This window comes from Pimephales promelas, chromosome 9 (genome assembly GCF_988280905.1).
Source record: "Pimephales promelas chromosome 9, fPimPro1.hap1.1, whole genome shotgun sequence".
NCBI lineage: Eukaryota > Metazoa > Chordata > Actinopteri > Cypriniformes > Leuciscidae > Pimephales > Pimephales promelas.
This window is the reverse complement of record NC_142777.1, coordinates 30,067,929-30,088,971: the sequence shown is the minus strand read 5'-3', so window position 1 is coordinate 30,088,971 and position 21,043 is coordinate 30,067,929. Positions and strand designations below refer to the sequence as shown.

The 21,043-nt window shown below is 36.9% G+C and overlaps 1 protein-coding gene across 3 annotated transcripts in view; it reads left to right on the top strand.

Moving 5' to 3' along the window:
• The first annotated feature begins 9,477 nt into the window (after nt 1-9,477).
• Nucleotides 9,478-21,043, top strand: part of ldb2a (LIM domain binding 2a) — a 55,034-nt gene continuing 43,468 nt past the window's right edge. Inside the window, exon 1 of one of the 3 annotated variants that reach the window (XM_039648723.2) lies at nt 9,478-9,753. In XM_039648723.2, the coding sequence (XP_039504657.1) occupies nt 9,580-9,753 (174 nt within the window). In that variant the 5' untranslated portion in view covers nt 9,478-9,579. The remainder of the gene's footprint in view (nt 9,754-21,043) is intronic. The other 2 variants (XM_039648722.2, XM_039648721.2) reach the window with 2 other exon arrangements.

Below are 21,043 nucleotides of genomic sequence, written 5' to 3'. Positions count from 1 at the left end.
CAAGGTCCAAAAGACAGTTAATAACTGTTTCAGATGCAGCTTCAAATGTCTTTAAACAATATCAGACGATGAATAAGGGTCTTATCATGCGAAACGATCGGTTATTTCAATGCTTATTCCAAAAATGTAACTTTTCTAAGGACAAATGCTAGCCTTTCTCCATTCTGTGAGGCGCGTTTGTAACGTCACGTATTACGTAATTACGTTCAAAAGGTCACGGGCGACGTAGCCGGAAGTACAGAATCAAAATCGTCCGACATCGCTGTTTTACCCTTTAATTCCTTTTTTGTAAACGGCGTTTGAGTTAGTTTTCACGTTCAACCTATGCGTTCAACTTGTAAACACTCTGACTCTGTACTTCTGGCTACGTCGCCCGTGACCTTTTGAACGTAATTACGTAATACGTGACGTTGCAAACGCGCCTCACAGAATGGAGAAAGGCTAGCATTTGTCCTTAGAAAAGTTACATTTTTGGAATAAGCATTGAAATAACCGATCGTTTCGCATGATAAGACCCTTATTCATCGTCTTTTATTCACACAGTATGCAAAAATAAAGCGGTGCATTACAGTGATTTCACCAAGGGGTGCTTTTGCCATTTAAAACGTAACCCAGCTAATAAAAATATGTTCTATAAGATAATTTTGATAACGTTTAAGTCACAGAAAGGTCACTGAATGTTACTGAAAGAATTTTTTATTCAAGACTTTGAGAGAACTGAGAACATTTCCTCTTCTAATGATCTATTTCTACTTTTTCTAACAGATAAAAATTACTTTCATTGGTGTAACCTAATCTAGTCAGACAGATTCAGTCATATTATTTTATTTATTTAATTATTAATCAAAACCAGTTCATTTAGATGCCAAATTAGTTACCACATCTAGCACATGTATAAACTATCAATTTATACTGCTAATTAAAGGAATAGTACACACAAAAATGACCTAAACATGGTTGAGCTTCTGTTTATGTTTGCTGATAAATGTTTATATGTGAATAGAAGCCAAATTAAATTTGTTCATCATATAAAGCGATCGTGTTTTTTTCAGAAGACTTGGATCACAGCACTCAATATGGATTTATTTTACGATCTCTTTATGAGCGTTTTGAAGTGTCAGAGTTTTCAATGAAGGGAAATCTCCCAGAAAAATATTTATTTGTGTCAAGATTAATGAAAGTCTTTGGAACGACACAAGGGTTAGTAAATTATGTCAGAATTTTCATTTCTGGGTGAACTAACCCTTTAAAACATTTCACCACAGTAAAAACTCGTATTTTTGTTCTGCACATGAGTGTGGTCAAAGCAAAAAGAGACAAATGCATCTCTACAAACAGTGGAACTATCTTTGGCTTATAAAGACAGCAGAGAACACATTGGCATAATTTATCTGTTGCTTGTCTCATTTACACTTAAAAGGTTTCGTTCTCTGCTCAATCGTCACAGAGTCACGTCTGGTGTGCATCAGCTGAAGGTATACACAGTGTAACTTCAATCAGATGCATTACTTATAGTCAGGTGAAACATCAAAACATCAGATGTGAGTAAGATGCTATAGTCATTAGGACTGCTTCCGAATCCACAGAGAGGTGGAAACATTTGTCAACACATGTTAGTCATTTTCTGTTGTGTGGAATAGAAGGAATAATCATGAAGCAAATATGGAGAACATGACAAACAGGCTGAGAGAGAAGGTGTGCTTGTGTGTGTGTGTGTGCGTGTGCGTGTGTGTCTGTGTGTGTGTGTGTGTTCGGGTCTCATGCTGAGGTGGAGTGTGGGTAAAATTCCACTCCCTCATTCCTGCAATGTTCAGCCTGAGACTATTCCCTTGAGACTGGACTGTGTGTGCCCTAGAGAGACAAATACATACAAAAATCACTGCACATAATCACAAACGATTTGAATGCATACTCTTTAGTTATGTAGATGAACAATCAACATATGTGCATGGTTGTGGGTGTTAAAAGATGTGCCATGATTCACATGCTCGTTTTGTGTGTGTGTGCGTGTGTGTTGTGTGTGTGATTCAGTCAGACTGTGAGGTTCAGGCAGGCTTCCTCTCTTATTAACTGACCTGCAGGGGGATGGGAAGCAAGCTTGAGGAGAGGAAGTGGAGATGGGGGAGGGAATCGGTGTGTGTTGCTGGTTTTATAGATGTGTGTACTGTATTTGACATTCTTTCTCCCTCCCTCTAACATTTTCTCCATCAATAAAACTGGGTGTTTCCCTGTGCGAAATGATGAAATCAAATCACTGGACACTGGGACAAAGTCATTTATCAATTTCGATACAGATCACCAAGCGACTGTTGTGTCAGTTGATATGTAGTATTCGTGCAGGGCCTCGACCCCATGACTGAAATTGTAAACAGATGTTCGATGATGGTGCAGATCTATGTTGACTTCAAGACTGGGCAGAGGCTGAGAGCGAATGAGTGAAAATGTCGAGAGGGAAAAATTGTGAGTTCTGAAGAGAGAAAGACAGAAGGTCTTTCAATGCTAAATCGTTACAGTGCCAGTTGTTGGTGTAGTTCAGTGCTGTAGTGGTACAGTGATGGAATAATAGTAACAGAAAGATTTATACAATTATATTCACCAAATTTGTAGCCATTATCTTAATATGCAGCCTATATATAATTTAATAAACTAATTTATTATATATATATACTTTGTATATATATATATATATAGACTGTTTAAAAGTTAAGGTCAGTAAGATTATTTTTAAGAAATTAATTAACTCTTATTCTTTAAGTTGATCTAACGTGACAGTGAAGACATTTATAATCTCACCGAATTCACTTTTGAAAATTCAATTTATCAAAGAATCCTGAAAATGTACATCAGTTTCCAAAAAAATATTAAGCACCACAACCACAACAGTCTTGTCTCCGCCTCTTCACTACACTTCCCAGCATCCTTCCTGTCAACACACCTGCTTATCGTCATCATCGTCACCTGTGTTTACTCATTGTCATCATCTGTGCCACCTGTTTCTGTTAATTAGTATCTCTATATAGTTTCCTTCTGTTCAGTTTGGGTGTTTCTCAAAACCAAGAATCCAAAGAACGGACTTGTGTTCTTGGGGAGAACGCTCTTGCTAGTTGTTGGAAGAATGAGCTCACAAGGTGACGAGCACACAGAACGCTGCTGACAGTTTGAGACGATGTGTTCTTGCTGGTATTGCGCAATAATACCCCTGCAGACAATACCCCATCCAAACATAACGAGAATTATTGACGATAACAGCCAGGCTGCAATTGTCTCTGACTGTGAGGGGGAAACCAAACTGGCCGATCAAACTGGCCGGTTGGCTCGCTAGCTAATTTAACACCCGTAGGCGCTTATGGAGATTCCCACTTCCGAAACACATTTTCGATTCGCCATACATTTTCATAAAAATCCCAATGTTTGAAATGCACACCGCTGATCGTAGAAAAATGAATTACTGTAATGACCTGCCTCTCCTTCCTCGAATGCCAAATTGAATGCTTGGAACTTTCTGCCGTCAAGTTCACACACGTTACCAACTGATGCATCCTCGGTAAAATGGGTGTGTCAAGAACACATCTGGGATTTTTAACCGTTTTTGCCAAAATGCAAACTTGTATATTGGGACAGTACTTGGGCCACAAAAGATGACGTTTTACAAGAACACAAGGACACTTAGAAAGGCCCTTAGTCTTGGTTGGTTCTCATTTATGTACTGTATGGTGTTTATGTCAGCTGTGACATAAATGTTCATAAATGGCTTATGTTCAGTGTGTGTAAAGTTCTGCCTGTCATCCTTGTATTTGAGTTTGGGATTGTTTTAAGTAAAGTTTATTGAAATTAGAAACTAGAATTCTCGTCTTCCTCTGCATACACATGATAATAACAATAAATGTTTCTCGATTTCTCAAGGATCATGTGACACTGAAGCCTGGAGTAATGCTGAAAATGTAGCTTTGTATTACAGGAATAAATTACACATGATAAATAAATCATATATAATATACGTACAGGGGTTGGACAAAAAAACTGAAACACCTGGTTTTACTACACAATAATTTGTTAGAATGGTGAGGGCCTCATTTTGCATCCAAATACAGCACCAATTGACAGATAGAAGTCCTTCACAGTGACCAGAGGGATTATGAGCCGTTCCTCTTCAAGAACAGTGTCCAGGTCACTATATGATGCTGGTGGACTCGCTCCTCCAAAACACCTCAATAATATTCAGATCTGGTGACTGTCAGACCATGGGAGATGTTCAACGTCACTTTCATCTTCATCAAACCCTTCTGTCACAAGTCTTGCTGTGTGTGTTGGTGCATGATCATGCTGATACACGGTTTGAGCATCAGGTGCTCATGATCCTCCAGAAGGGTTTGGTAGTCCTCGGCAGTGTCGTGTCCATCAAATACAATCAGGATTGTCATGATATTGGAGCTCAAACCATCACTGATCCACCTGTGCTTCACTCTGAAGATTGGCCGCCAGGCATATAGATCTGAAACCTCCAACATTGGCCAGTGTTTCAGTTTCATTGTCCAACCCCTGTAGTTGTTGTTGGTTCTTTGCCTTCACGTCACACATTAAAATCATTTAATGCACAGCTAATTAATGATTGTATATATATATATATATATATACATACAATCATTTCAAACATATTTTAAATGTATAATATGTCTTATATTTTGTCAATATACTACTCTGATATAGGGATATTTATCCATGGGCACTTGGTATAAAAACCAATTAGTTTAGTTTACTCTTGTGGTTTAGTAAGAATAATTACCTTGATTCTTTAACTACAGCCCTCCTTAATTTTCTTTTATGTTCGCTACTCAGGCACAAGATATAATGTATGTACAAAATAAACAAATAAATTATTCTATGCCGCTTGCAACTAAACTAAGTCAGGATAATTGTTTCCCATAAATCACTCGGGGAAAGTCAACAGTTAGGTTTTGCATGCTCAAGTAACACAAGTCAGACAAGCAGAGCATGTTAAACTGTGAAATTAGATTTTTTTTCCCCTGTTTTTTTTATTATTATTTTTTTTTATTACAGTTGGAAACTTAAAAGGTTTCCAGATTTCTAGGTTTGGCTTTAGAATGTCCCCATCAGGGAAAATGAGAATGTGAGAGACAGATACTGGCGTTTGGAGACCACCAGCAGAGCCACCGTATTTAAGCAAATCTTGCTTTCACATTACAAACATGTCATACGCCACTGAAATGAAATACCACATGGAAAGGTCAACTGTAATAAAGTATGCAGAAAAGATTTCTCATGCCTACAGTTGAACTGCAAGAAATTCCACTTCAACTGTACATATAACACTAAATATTACTGTCTTTATTCTTATTCTGAGATCATTTCTGCAGTCCTTCAAAAAATGTGTTTGGGTTCCTTAATGGTAAAATTTCCCTCAGGTGACACATTTGTTGTCCTGAAGTATCAGATTAATTGAGAGACAAACTATGATGTTTTTGTTAATTTTTTTCATAATGAGAAAATACTTAATAGTGTTTATCTCAGTAATGGATGTTTTCTCTGCAAATGCTCAACAAGTCAACTATTTGTATTAAATATGAGCTGGGAAACAGAATTGAAAGGCGTCTTTCAATTAGAATTTATTTAACTTAAATAATGAAATAAAATATGGAGCTTCAAAGTTTTTGCTTTTTTTACCAACTCACTCTCTCTCTCTCTCTCTCTCTCTCTCTCTCTCTCTCTCTCTCTCTCTCTCTCTCTCTCTCTCTCTCTCTCTCTCTCTCCTTTATCCAAAGGGGGAAAAAAATCACTCTTGGCAATATGCAAATAAGGCTGCAAGCTATTACGATGCTAATGAGATTCTCCAGCAAAACTAGCAGTTCTTCCTCGAGCACAGGGGTACATTTCATCCATATTCAGAAAACATTAGTGTGTGTGTGTGTGTGTGTGTGTGTGTGTGGAGTGGGGGGATAGTCATGTCCTAGGTCAAAATCACATTGCATCTACCTCAGTGTCCTGCAGTGAAGATCTTTAATTGTAAAGTATTACTCATGAACAAGATCACACCATTATTCATTATTAAATTCACTAAGTCTGTTTGTGTTGAAAGACTGAGATGCTTTTTCATAGAGTAAATTGTTCTTGAGGCTTGATGGTGCTGTTGTTTAACATAATCTATTGTTATGTGTTTTGGAGCATTGGAAAATTAAGCGGAATGGATGCAAGATTGATAAATATAATTAAGTTACAAATTGAAAAATAATACATTGCAAGACTATGATCATTAAACACGAACAAAAAAAATGACTTTACATAAAAAAACTGTAATGGTATAAACGTACATTTTCAAAACAATAAATCTAGCTAGGAGATTTCTGGAGGTAAAGCAGTGTTTATGTATGTGAGTGTGTGTGTGTGTGTGTGTGTGTGTGTGTTTGGGTTCAAACCTGCCGAAAAGGCGGCATCCGCCACGCACCATGGTATGTTACCATAGTAACAGTAGGGAGCCTGGCGAAGGACTGTCTATATGTGTCCTGACCCATTTCAATTACCCCCAGAAGTCCTCTTCCTCTTTCACCTTACCACATCTCCCTCAACACCACTAACTCCACGATCAGGCTCTACTTCTAATTAATAAAATTAAACCTGAAATTAAAAGTAGATGGCAAATTAAAAAAAAAAAAAAGTTTTTTATTTTATTTTTTTGGAGCTGCATAGCCTTTGGTCACACTGTATAAATGTGCTTTGGGCAAACAACCATTTCTTCTCAAATTTTTTACGTTTTTGAGATATTAAATAATGTAATTTTTAATTAAGAGTTTTATTAATAGATTTTCACTCCAACTTTCATAATTACCTATCTCTGTGCCTGGAGTGTTTGGAGTTAAACTTTCATTTGTCTAAGATGGTTGAGCCTCAGATACTTCCACAGAAAACACAGCTAATTAGCATAAATTGAAAAATGGATTTCGAAAAGCATTTTTGGGCTCGACTTGAAAAGGCTCTAACGCTCAATGTGAAAATGTATGTATCAGCATCAGCATTAGAATACATTAGCATAAAAATAAATAGACATTGAATAATTTTCCAATTCTGAATAAGTCTGAATAACTCCTGCAACATATGTAATGAAAAGTTTCAAAGCATATTTGTAAAAGTGCAGTTTCTATTCACAACTGATGCAACTACACAAGAGAAGCCTCAGGTGTGGCCATTATTCTGATATATGGAGGTGCTATAAAAGTGCAATATTATTTTGGTTTTAAATTATAGAGGTTATTTTTGGAGCAATAATGTATTAGGATACTGTACCATGCAGCATTAACAGAAGGGCAAAATCACATAGATGCAACACAAGCCTTACAATGTAGGATTAAGAGTTTTGATAGTAGTATTTACAGTGCATTTGTCTTATTCAAGATGGGTCAATATGTACATATGCTGTCCTTTAAACATTATATCTCTTTACTGAAGTCATTTAATTGTATATCCTCTTTAATCCAGATTTATATCACGTAGGTTCATGATATAGGTTCACAGGTTCACACACCTTTCATTAGTTTACAGTATGCCGAATGCTTGAATTAAATCATTAAATATAAATAAAAAAATATCTATAATTAATTCATTATGGTTACATTTTATCCCCACGTTTTGAAATTTTGCATGTTTGCTTAGAGCCCCATTACATTCTGGCCCTGGCATAAGGCCTTGTGGCCTTAAAGTCACTATAATCAAAATAGACTATTCTTATTTTTATGGAATATTGCATAGCCTATTTATTATAAATGATTTATTCATGCACATCATTATTTTTATATTAAATTATATGTGTCTTTGTAATCATTAATTAAAAATAACTTCCCGCTTTCTTGCAGCCAAATCTCTTCTCTTCTCTTCTCTTCTCTTCTCTTCTCTTCTCTTCTCTTCTCTTCTCTTCTCTTCTCTTCTCTTCTCTTCTCTTCTCTAATGACGTGTTTACTGGCTTGAGGGTGGGACAACTTGTCACTCACATGAGATCACAGCCATAGGAAAAAAACAACCATAGACGCCCTATTGGCCGTTTTGGGCGTCCGACATTTCGAGGGCAAGACTGCTCTATCAAATGCAAGTAAACGGTGAGCAGTATTTCTGGATAAAAACAAAAAGAAAAATTACATTTATCAACTGATTTCAGTGGTTTGTATGTGGTGTACAAAATGTTTTCATCGCTAGTTATTTAAAATCTTGAGAGTTAGACTTATAAAGCTTTTTTTTTTAATAAGGAATTGTCAAAGCTAAGGCTTGTCATGTATAAGCTATGGCTTTTTATTCTTGGATAAGAATTGTGAAGATATAATTACATTTTTACATTAAATAAAGTTTTCTTATGTGGAAAAAGGGTTTTCTGTGATAGACCCGATTTTAGCAATAACAAAGATAACTGATGGATCCTTTATCTATGGTAATATGATATGGTACAACTAGTGCAATGCAAATGGTAAATATAGTGAGAAGTATAATAGCTAGTTTAGTCAATTTGCAATACAGCAAATAAAATAGTAATCAATAGTGTTCAATTCAAGTTTATTTGTATAGCGCTTTTCACAATATATTGTTTCAAAGCAGCTTTACAAAAAGTGCATTACAGAAAAGTACATGGAAAAATACAATTAGTTAATCATGTAATATTAAGGGCAAAACATATCGCCGGCGTTGAGTCGTCTCTTCACAGGTGTTGAGGCGTTTAGTCTTCTCATCGCAGGCGTTGGGACATCTGAAGTCTCCATTACTACATCATGACCAAATACAACCAGAAACAAATGTTCAGTCTTGCTTGTGAAAGCACACGAAACAGACTTTTTTCTCAATTCTTGTTATGAGAAGTATGAGAAAGTTGAAGTACGCTCCAGCGGCCAATGGGGCGTCTATGTATTTATTATGTCTGTGAAGACAATGATCCAAAAATCAACCATAACAACCGATGGACAAAATCAAACATTGACCTCACTGATCTATAGAATTATTATACAGATCAGTGATTGACCTAGCTTTTGTCTTCTTCGAGAAGCTGTTTCACTTGGAAATACGTCATAGTAGGGATGAAAATAGTACTATCGCAACTTCCGTGTTCACTTCAATGTATGTAGGGCCTAAGTTTACCACAGTAGGCTAAAAAAAATGGAAAGTTAATCTGAAGGATAGGCCTATAATTCACAAATGATCATGTAGGCCTTGTACTTCATAGTTTTAAACTAAATGCTTAAAACCAACACACAATTGACAAAGTCTTACTAGTGAAGACTTCCCTGTCTGACAAGACAACTATAGCCCCGGTGTGCACAACAACACTGATACGGTAATGTGAATGTTACTGAACACAAACATTACCATAAAGGCCAGTTGCTTTTTGGTGGGATGGTAAGACTTGCTTGAGCTCACCCTCAACAATGTTCCAGTGCAGCCTGCGGCTATCCAATGAGAGCCCAGCCCTCCTCCTCTGCTCGCCTCCTCTCCCGCCTCCTCCGCGCGCTCTCATCTCTCCGCTCCGCGTGCAGCCAGTGACTGCTGCTGCTGTCTCGCGGCGTTTGGAGATCCTGTACGCGCGCTGTATGGATGCTGAATCTTCGGCGCTGCTGTAAACGCGACGGAATCAACATGTCCAACCCTCCGCACGACCCGTTCTACTCGTCCCCTTTCGGACCGTTCTACCGGAGGCATTCACCGTACATGGTGCAGCCTGAGTACAGGATCTATGAGATGAACAAACGACTTCAGTCCCGGACAGAGGTGAGTTTGGCATCGCTCCACATGAGACAGTGACAGCTGTAGTTTGGGAAAAGTTATGCTGGCCAGTGCTTTTGCGAAATTATTCGCACTTTACCTGATTATACAAAACTAAGAGGGCGAACTAAGTGATGAAACTATAGCCTATGTTTTAGTTTTGCAATTGGTTGACTTTGTGATCCCTGTAAGTTGCATGGTTGCACAAGGCTACTGTGCATTGTGATGAAATTGGTCCTTCATTTATTTATTTTTATTAAATGCATTTTTATATACATTTTAAGAATATAATGGTGAACTTTTCTGAATTTACATCATTTAGGTGATGCGTACAGAAGCAACATCTACTTTGATCACTAATTAAAATCCGTGAAGGCAGTAAGTTAATGAACAGCGCACGAGCTCAGAGGAGTGATGCTCATCTATTAGAGCAACACAGCTGTTTTAAATAAATATTTGAAAATTAACTTTTACTTTAAAAACTATAAGTGTGGCTACAATAATAACCTGATTAATAATTTAAAGTATAAAGGAAAATGATTAAGTGTATAAAAGATCCCAAAAGCACTTTATGACAAATCAGAACAGTTTGGCGTGCAAAAGAAAATGAATAGTCCGACAAACTTTGCTGCAAAAGTGATATCAGCACTGGAATGAAAAGCATTATCTGATTTTAATATTTTAGATGCATTCAGAACTTAAATGTTTGCATGTTGTCATTCACACCCAACCTATAATTATAAATATATTGTTATAAATATCCATTTTTAAAACTTAAAAATCAATAGTCAATTTTAATTTATTGTTCACAAATTTAAAAATAAATGTCACATACATTCAGCCAATTAATTGTTGTCAAGGCAACTACAGATTTCTCATGCAGCACATTTCCCATTAACAACACAAAATATTTGAACCGTCATCACTTTATGACTCTTAACATCAAGGGAACTCTGCAATCTTTACCTCTAAAGAAGACATCAATTGAATTAGACGTAGATGCACGTAAACCTAATAAATAATGGTGATAACGGACAAGCAAAACGATTATAGTAACACCACAAAAATGACAACAGTGACAACAAAAACACCACATAAATTTAGCAAACAATAAAAATAAATATATAACGGTAAACACATTATTTATTATTCTGCAGTGCATGCTGGGAACTCACATATATGAAGTTGTATATTCTGACAAACTCTGTTAGGCTAACATTTTTTTAACAACAGTTTAATGACAACAAAACATAGACTATATGCACTTAAAACACTGCCAGCATTTTACATCCTTTAATGTACTTTTAAAATAACAGTAAAACGTCTGTAAATAATAGCTGTAAATATTTGTGCTGTGACACATGGACATGTCTGTAATGCTGATCCTAATGGGAAATAGTCATGCTTTCTTCAAAGGTCCGCTGGTTATAATGCAAGTCTTGCGACCTCCTACCTCCGTATTCCACTTAACTGTCAAAAAAACGAATAAATCTAATTATAGCATTTATCGCTATCACAATCAGTCTTGCCCATTTGTGATGTGATTAATTGAACAACTTTTGACAATTCCCTGGAATTTGCACTGGAGCCTATCGCTGTCGCCTCCGCTCATGTGTTTGTTGGAGGTGTTGTAACTTTAAGGCGACCTGGGCTGTATTGCAGAGATGCAATGGAACAACATCATGAATAATGCATAAGCAACGGCCCAAACCCTGTAGACTTCCACTCTGAAACGGCACTTACCAAAGAGCCTAATAAACATGTGCCAATATATCATTTTAATCTTCACAACCTCACTTTGACATAAAAGGGCATTTGCTAAGATTAAATCTTTGTGAGATCGATCTTGATAAGATATTTCATTGTGAGGGTAACAATGAGTTTAGTTGACAAATGTGATTTGTTTCTGGAAACTGTTGCAATCTATGCAGCACTCTCAGAAAAAAAGGTACGAAAGCTGTCACTGGGGCGGTACCTTTTCAAAAGGTACACTTTTGTACCTAAAGGGTGCATATTGGTACCTTCATGGTACATATTTGTACAATTATGGTACCAATATGCACCCTTTAGGTACAAAAGTGTACCTTTTTGAAAAGGTACCGCCCCAGTGACAGCTTTTGTACCTTGGGGTAAAAAGAGAGAAAGCCAAAGGAGAAATACAATTAAGAAAAAGAAAAATCACTTTTTTCATCAAAGGGTTAATATTGGAAATTAATAAACAGTGATATTGAAATCAATAATTGACTCACTCAAATAATTGAATTGTATTGCATTGCACTTAAATAGACTTTGGATGAAATACTAGTCAGTTCATGATGCACACCACTTAGAGAGTACATCGTTCTTGACATATTTTGATCAAACATTCTGATGTCATGTTTGCTGTTTTATACCTGCAACATGTGCGTTTCATTGAGAATTCTGTTTAAGACTCAAATGAACAAACATCTCTGCTCCGTGCACACAAATCCATCTGACGGATGCTAGAGATGTTTGTAAAAGGTCTGATATCTTGTATCCTTCTTGCAAATTGTAGCTCGTATAGGTCTAGCGCCTTGCCACAGCGGAATAATAGCACAACGCTATTGCTAATATCTTTGCAAACAATGAGCGCAATATTTATTAGCCAAGCACGCTGATGTGTATTTGAAGCCAGTGTTATTTGCACAGATTTTACAAGGGAGAGTTCCCCCACAGCCATCCATCATGTAGACATGCAGACTTTCTTAGTTTAAAAGCTCCAGGCAAACACTGAAACAACAGGGGGAGCGCAGCGCTGAAATAGCCACTGTCAAACAAAGGTGTTTGATAATCACTTGGCTCTATATTTCTCTGCATCAGTCATTTAATGACTGTCCAATAAGACTAAATAATCTATATGTTAGTGCTTAACATTGGAATTAAGCTCCACGGTGCACATCACATGACTGAAGTGAAAGTAGAATTGGACAAAAGCAGGAAAGAAGAACTCAGGAAAGCTAGACAAGAGGGCTCGAGAGTCCCGACTCTTGACTTGAGAGTTCTCAGTACAGAAGCTGGTGATTGATGTATTTTATTGTCCAAAGGCTGTTCAGCCCATGTGCTGGCAGCTAACTAACTTCAAAACAGTTAGTGTTGCGTTTTAAAGAGCACCAGAGAGTTTGTCGCGGAAGGCTTGTTAAATGGATGATAATGAATGAAAGGTGAAATTTGTAATATTTTGTTGAAATACTTTCTCCTAACCCATGCCTCACAGAGATGACAAGTCATTTATTGGCTTATTCTGTAAACAATGTGATTCTATGGTGCTATCTATTCTATTCAAGGCTATCTATTCAGTATGTTGGCTTGAAATATTCAACCAGTTAACAGTTGGTTTTACCCCTTTAAGTTGAACATTTCCGAACTCTCTTTACAAGTAGTTAGCATTAGTTACAGAACTTATTTGCTTATGGAAATTTTCAACGTCAACTTGTTCAAGAAAATCTATGCCTTTTTTTTTTTTTTTTTTTTGATGGAAAGTGTTAAACCTTTGGATGTTTCCTCTAAAAACTGTTGGAACATTTAAGCAATACCATTGAACATAACTTTTTTTAACTATGAAAAATGTGTAAACTTAAATTGCAAAAATGAGCAGTAATTTCTAAAAGTCGCATGACTCATGGGTAGTCTAATAAAAGCGCCTTTATTTTACATGGAGTGGGTCGCCACTTGGGGGTGCAGTGTTGAGATCACATACGGCTCAATACTAGCAAAGACTGCATGGCCCTGTCTCAAATGGCACACTTACGCACTTTCGGTCTGGTGGACTTACAATGGCTGTTAAGTCCATTAGACCATTGGGTGTCCCATTTGTCATTTTAAATTTCAGAAGGGTGCTCGTGGGTGATGCACACTTTTGCCAAGCCCAAACTGAAGCGAGCTCTCTAGCAGACTTCTTCCTGACAGTCAAAGTGCTTTTACTTAAGTGAGGACTTAGGAAGTCTGCAAGTGTTTAGGGTGCCATTTAGGACAGTGCCTACTGTAGGACAGTGCCTTCCTTCTAAATAAAAGAGCCAATAGCCAATTGGTAAATTAATCACATCACCGTAGCCATTAGAAGCATGTCAGATTTTGTCGTTGATTTAAATGCATCAATGTAAATTGTATTTCCCCATTCAACTAGATAGGAGTTCTAGCATGCCCAAAATGCTTGCTGCCCAGTGGCATTAACTATTGATGGGAAGTCATATTCTTTTCTGCTATTTGGTTCTTTCAGACAGTTTGTTACAATAAACCTGTTAAAAATAACTTATTTACCAGTTTGTTTAAGTAATCACGCAATTCTATGATGAAATCACCTAATAATGATGCAGATGTTTAAATGTCTAAATCAAATAAACAAGTCATAATCAACTCACCTTTTTACATAAACCATGAGAAACCATAAAAAAAGCTTTAATTCACCTCAGCAGACAGCCCTTCAGATATGTCTGAAAGACTGTTCTCAGTTCAGTCCTACCCCTTTTCCACCAAAAAAGAACTGGTTCGAAACTGGTGCTGGTTCAAAGTTGGTTCGGAGTTGGTTCAACTTGCGAAACTTTTCAGAACTTGTTTGTTTTTCCACTTACTAGAGCGCCCAGGGAACAACGTTGTTACGTCACTGTGTACGTCGCCAAACGTCTTAGCTAGAAATGCTTGCTAGTACAACATTACTTCTGTCTTTTAATCAATTCCTTTGATATGTAATCTTTTCTGATTAGTTATGTACCCCTGTCTTGAGTCTTTTTTTCTTTCCATTTATTTGTTCTATATTGTGACTGTATTCTTCTTTTCTTATTATGTTTTGAATAAAAAATTAATTAAAAATAGAAACGCTTGCGCCAACTTCAAGCATAACCATTACAAAGGCGGACCATCGGCTCCATCGTATTTCTGCAAATGTTTCTCCTGGCTTTGTGATGGTCGGAAAAGATGTTTAGAACACATCTAAACCCGCCCCTGCCCCCGACGCAAGCATGACGTGGTAAAAGAAAGGTTCTAGTCCAGCAAAGAGTTGGTGCCGCTTCGGAACCAGTTTTCCAGGCCGAGAACCGGTTCTTTAGCTGTCGAAACACAAAGAACTGGTTCAAGCACGGGCACCAACTCTGAACCGGCACTCAAAATGCTTTGGTGGAAAAGGGGTATCTGAGCACTCTTGGAGTACTTGATTGAGATGGCAAAAATGGGAATCATTCATAGTATCATATATCAGCTCATTTTAAATAGGGACAGTCAAGCACATCTGAAAGTGAGTTGGACTGAGTCTTCCAGTCCAAAAGAATGATTGATTTGTGAACTGGACATCACTATTGCAAATATTCCCACCGAATGAACTGACTTTCCATGAAATGGACTTTGATACTTTGTATAGACTTTATCTTAGTTGCTGAAAAAATGAATCATGGCTGACTGAACTGGACAATACTATAATATACAATAGCATGCTGTTGCATCCACGCCGCTAGGTTAATTTTGACTGCTATATCAGCCTGCGCTGCATAAACAAAACAAAAAAACGTGTGCTCCTTTAACAGAAGCCATATAGAGTTTGCTTGTTTGCCTTGAGGCATGCATCCTGAAAGAGCATCAAACATGTTTGCTGCCGTTTAAAAGGTTTACTGCATAACCTGCCACATGAGCATGTGCAAACAAGCATGCTGGTTAACATTCAGAGGAGGAGTTTTTTCGACCTCCGCTGGTATTAGATCATTAGCATAATGCATCTTAATATTCACAAGCTCCGAGAGAGAGAAATACAGAAGAGGTCGCCAGGAAGACAACAAATGAAAGACTAGCTTTATTAATATGTCTAATGCTTTTGGAATGGGATGCATTTATGCAAAGGAGCAGTGCGAGTTCACAGCGGGGTTTCGTTTTGATCTGAGGGCGATCGATAATGCATTTCACTGTAGAAACTCAGTATCAAAGTCCTCGAGGTAAACCAATCATCACAGATCTTCCACAGTCCCATTAGAGCTTAAAATGGCACCAAATGGCAAATCAGTCTAACCATGTCCATCATCATTCATATTACATGCTGCTTAATTGATTTTGTAGAAAGCTGGTGATGGACGATGATTGTGTTTTAAAAGCACATGAAAAGAGTTTTGTTAAGCAGTCAGCCATATAGGACTGAGATCTATCTAATTATTTTAGTATCAATTTATGTTCAGATTAATACACATGTATCATTTTGGTTGTTGTAGTAGCAATGGACTTAAACTTTATTTTGTTCTCGCTATGGGACAAATAGAGCGCACAACTTCCTTATCAATTGGCTGCATTATGCAAAAACAGGTTATGGGGTCCTGGCTGATATGTGACATATTACATTGAAAACAAAAAAAAAGTAAAACAAAAAAAAAAAGGATTCTCTGGAACAATAAGGTTGCGTTCAAACTGGCAGGATACTAGGACAATAGTCCCACCTTTTTCCTGCGGCTTTCCCAAAGTTCCTTCCAGGCTACACTGTTGCACTGATAACAGATAAAGAGGGATCGCCCATTTTTACCAACTTCCTGTTTTTAGACTTTTTCTGTACAGATCATATTTTTTGATTCCTTTTGTCCAGCCCTGAGTGATGATGTTTTTGAGGAGCCACTGATGTGTTATCATTGATAAAACAGTGAAAAGTTCTGCATGTGTTGGTTTTTACTGCACTTCATCAATATTCGGACGGGTTGTGAACCTTCATGCATCTTTACCTATTTGGACAAAAATGGCTGAAAACGACTTTAATGTTGTGTCCACTATAGCAACAACATGCCTTTAGAAATATATACACTACCATTCCTTCTTTGTCATTTTTCTTTATCAGTTTAATGCATCCTTGCTGAATAAATGTAATCATTTCTTTCTCTTTTTTTAAAGCTGACCCCAAACTTTAGAACTGCTTGAATAAACAAAGAGTTCTGGAGTTGTTTTCAGTGCTGTGTGTCAAATAGGGTGAGGACTTACTGAAGGATGTTAGTTCACTTCCCCGTGCCTTTACTGCATTTGCATAATTCAGATCATGTGCACTTAACCTTATACTCAGATATTGTTGACATTCTGTTGTTCTTAAAACAACAGCTGAACAAGGACAAGCAGACGAGCTTGCTAAAATAATACCCATAAACGTTGTTTATGCTGTCTTTGTTTACTAAAATGAGGTATCATGAATTGATGCATGAATTGTTTACGTGCTTACTGCCATTTCTACTGCGGTTTTGGCATGTTTACATAGTTAGTATTCCCTGAGATCTGTCGGTGGCTGTCACTGATGTAGGTGGAAGATGTTCAACGGCAGTTGTACGTGATTGCCCACACACAGCTCTGTACAGCTCATCAAAGACCTTGTGTACATTTCATGAGTCCTGAAAGGTGAGTCTAAATGGAGTCTGCCTGGCTAAGGACTTTTTAAATGTCAGTTTGCAGAAGTGGCTATATAAGGGCAATTTACACCAATTCCCACGTTGTGTCAGCGATTAGGTTGCCTTCAGCATAGTACCAGAAATTCAAAACAGAAATGTTGATTCTCGTAATACTATTAAAGGGATGGTTCGCCCAAAAATGAAAATTATGTCAGTATTTACTCACACTCATGTTGTTCCAACCCCGTAAGAAAAACTGAAATTAAAGTCATTTTAAAACTTGCTGAATTTTTTTTTTTTTAATTCTAATCAAAATGAGAATAAAACTAGTGAAATTGTTGACAAAATCTGACTGTGTGGGTGTTAAACCCTACATTGACAATTTTGACCTTGACCATCTTCTTTGAAAATGTAAAAATGCAGAAAGTTTTTGTGATGGCTTGGTTTTAGAGCAAGGGTCGGGTCCTGGAGGGCCACTGTCAAGTGTGTGTGTGTAAAAAGTTCAGTTAGTTGTTGTGTCTACAGCAGCTATGTGTTGTAAAAAGCAGCTGCTATTGTTATTTACCAAGGATACGGGACGTTGTTTTTTCTCTAAGCTCTTGGATCTACCATAAATCTGAGCTGCTTGGCCCCTCCGGAGCGGTGACTGGGTCGAGAGCCACCATTGGCACATTGATGAATCCCTTTAGACATCCCAATCAATACGGCTTTATCTTCAGGCAGCCCGTGCAGACGCCCATGTTAGTTCACCTGAGGTCCTAAGGACTGATCTGTGCGCAGTACATCAAAGCTCACTATCAGCTATAGCATGCTAGACAGCTACAATCAGCACTAGAGGCAGGAACCTCTCATTTTCTATGTCAGCTACAGATTACTGATCTATAGCCGACTCTCTCTCTTGGCTGCAGTGTTATATATGTCATCTTTATCAAACATGATCTATGTCACTGAAATGTAGCAGCTTTGGCTTATTCCATCAGTCAGTCAAGAGCAAAAAAAAAAAAGAGAAAGAAAAAGAAATACAAGAACAGCACAGCAGGGGGGTACAGATATATCACTATAAATGCAAATCACATCGCTAGGGAACTTTTGTACAGTATAAGAAATGATCTTATTCAACTGTTAGAAATCCAGTCCTTCCTTTCCAACTTTGGCACATCATCACACACCTGGCTGTACGCAAGTTTACGGATACTGTTTGCAAGGGCTGCTGAGGCATTAAATAGGGTTAATTAGTGCAAATGGACAATCAGATTTCCTATCGATTGTGACAGTGCAGATTGCCTTCCAGATAAATGAAATCCTATAACTCTGGAGTCTTGGTGCAGATACTGATAATGCTGTTAGCAGCCATTAATGCTCTTCCGTAATTAGCTTATATCAAAGTAATTAAAACAATGACAGTGTAAAGTAATTATGTTACATGCTAACTCAATATTTTGTCCATGTTATCTCAATCTGTATGCTCGATATCTTGTTTTCTCAGCATAATGGAAGACCCTTACACCATTTTTGTCCATGTGGGTTATTGTCTTCATTATGCATTGAAGTAATTCCACGGAATGTCTTTGTTGATTGGGATTTACAACTAAAATAGGGATAAAAGATAATAGATTATGTAATCATGAGATATTTATTGTAAATATATATTAACATATAATAATAATTTGATTTGTTATGCATTTAATTACAATCTGACCATTTAAAAACTTTAAAAAGCTGAGAAAAAAATAAGTTATTATTATTATTAATGACATTAAAAATCCGTTTCTTCAAATCTAATGTAATTGATCGCCCATTTGCAGTTTTAAAGTAAAAAAAAAAATCAGTGTCACTTGATTCTTTAAAAAAATCATTCTAAAATGCTGATTTGGTGCTCAAGAAACATTAAAAATGTTGAAAATAATTGTGCTGATTAAAATAATTGTAGAAACCGATACATTAATTCAGGATTTTTTGATGAATAGAAAGTTTAAAAGAACAGCATTTACTCTTTTGTAACAATGTCAAATTCGTTACTGTCACTTTTGATCTATTTAATGTGTCCTTGAATAAAAGTATTAAGTATTGACTAACTGCAAACTTTTGAACGATAGTATATACAGTGACCATAACAACGACAAAAAAAACCTCAAACTATTACTTCATCAGCGTTATGCATTTGGGTCTAATCTGAGGTGAAAGATCGTAGGTGCTGAGGAGGTCATTGGTGGTGACTGTACAGCATTGAAAAATCCCCCTGTGGGCCATTGACCTCATCACCAGGAAGATGTTGAAGTGGAGGAGATCAATGAACACTCAAAGAGAGCAGTCAACACCTGCTGATACAAACACGATAAACTCAGCTCAAGAGCATCCATCAATGAGCTGCAAAGAGATATTGAACTGCAGAGAGCTCAGGGAGTCGTGGAATTTCAATCTCAAATACATGATTGTCATGCAAAATGGCTAAAAAGGAGATGAGACTCACTGACCAAAGATACAAACCAACAAGATCTGTTTTTCAAACCTAAAAGGGAGAGAAAGAGACAGCGATTTGTAGGGCTGCGTTACGATTAATGACGATTTTGATTAAAATCGATACTTAAATCCCAAGATTGATTTCTATGTCTATGCTGTTTTCGGTTGATGCGTAAACAAAACTTCACCAAATTTGTAGCGTGCATCCCATCCCAGCTTTCAAATTCTGTCAATTTTACCATAAAATTCAAACACTGAATCTTTAATGCGGCATGACAGATCGCTGTATTGTCTCAGTTCAAGCGGCACGTGAACCGATCACCTCTCCCTCATTACATAGTAATAGCACGAAATAAACTTGAATGAACATCAGAAGGTATGTTGAAAGAGACAATACAGCTTATTGAAATCTCTTATGTCATCGCTTAATCATTTTACCTAGACGTCAATAAAACAGCTTGTAAACAATGTCACATACAGTAATGTTATATTTAGCTCAGAAAAGCCACCATAAAAAATGTTTAATAAATATTATTATTTCTATTGCAAAAATGAATTGGACAACCATTAAAAAAGTTGATATAAAAACTGCAATTTAACTGTGCAATTTAAATGTTAGTGTACATCATAACATGTGAGTGTTATTATCTCTAAAAATAAAGAGAAATTAAATTTGAACTGGTTAATTGTAACCTTTAATATTATAGTAATGTAACAAATGACACTATGTTTATACAAAATAGTTTATGAATCAGCTTGGGGATCTTGGGAACTGATTCATGAAATCTGTCAATGTCCGGGCCTAGTGATTAGAGAAAAGAAAGGTTGTTTTAAAGGAGTAGTTCACTTTTCAAAAAACTTTTGCGGATAATTTACTCACCCCCATGTCATCCAAAATGTCCATGTCATTCTTTCTTCAGTCGAAAATCAATTAAGGTTTTTGATGAAAACATCCCAGCATTTTTCTCCATATAATGCACTTCAATGGGAACCAAACGGTTCAAGGTCCAAAAGACACTTTCAGTACAAACTGTAAACTGTTCAAAGGGCTTTAAACGATTCCAGACGATGAATAAGGGTCTTAACAAGCGAAATGATCGCTCTTTTAATAAATAAATATTGATCAGCAAAAGTTTTTTTCAAAAGTGAACTACTCCTTTAACCTTAAATATTTGCAAATCCACAAGAGACCAAGATGGGGTAAAAAGCTAAAAATGAAGAAAACATGATAATCTGATGAATTCATGCATCCTACTGAGTGTGACTACAGGTTTATTCTCACACATACACATGGAAACACACATACAAAAGTAGAAAGCAAGGAAAAGCATGTTAGCCAAAACTGTGTGTGTGTGTGTATCACCAGCTGTGTTGGACAACATCAGCCTCCTGCCTTATTGAATGGAAAAAGGTGTCAAAACTGATCATTCACTTACAAGTGACTAAGACAGCAGATCGTAATAGGGCCTTGACTCACTCCCAAA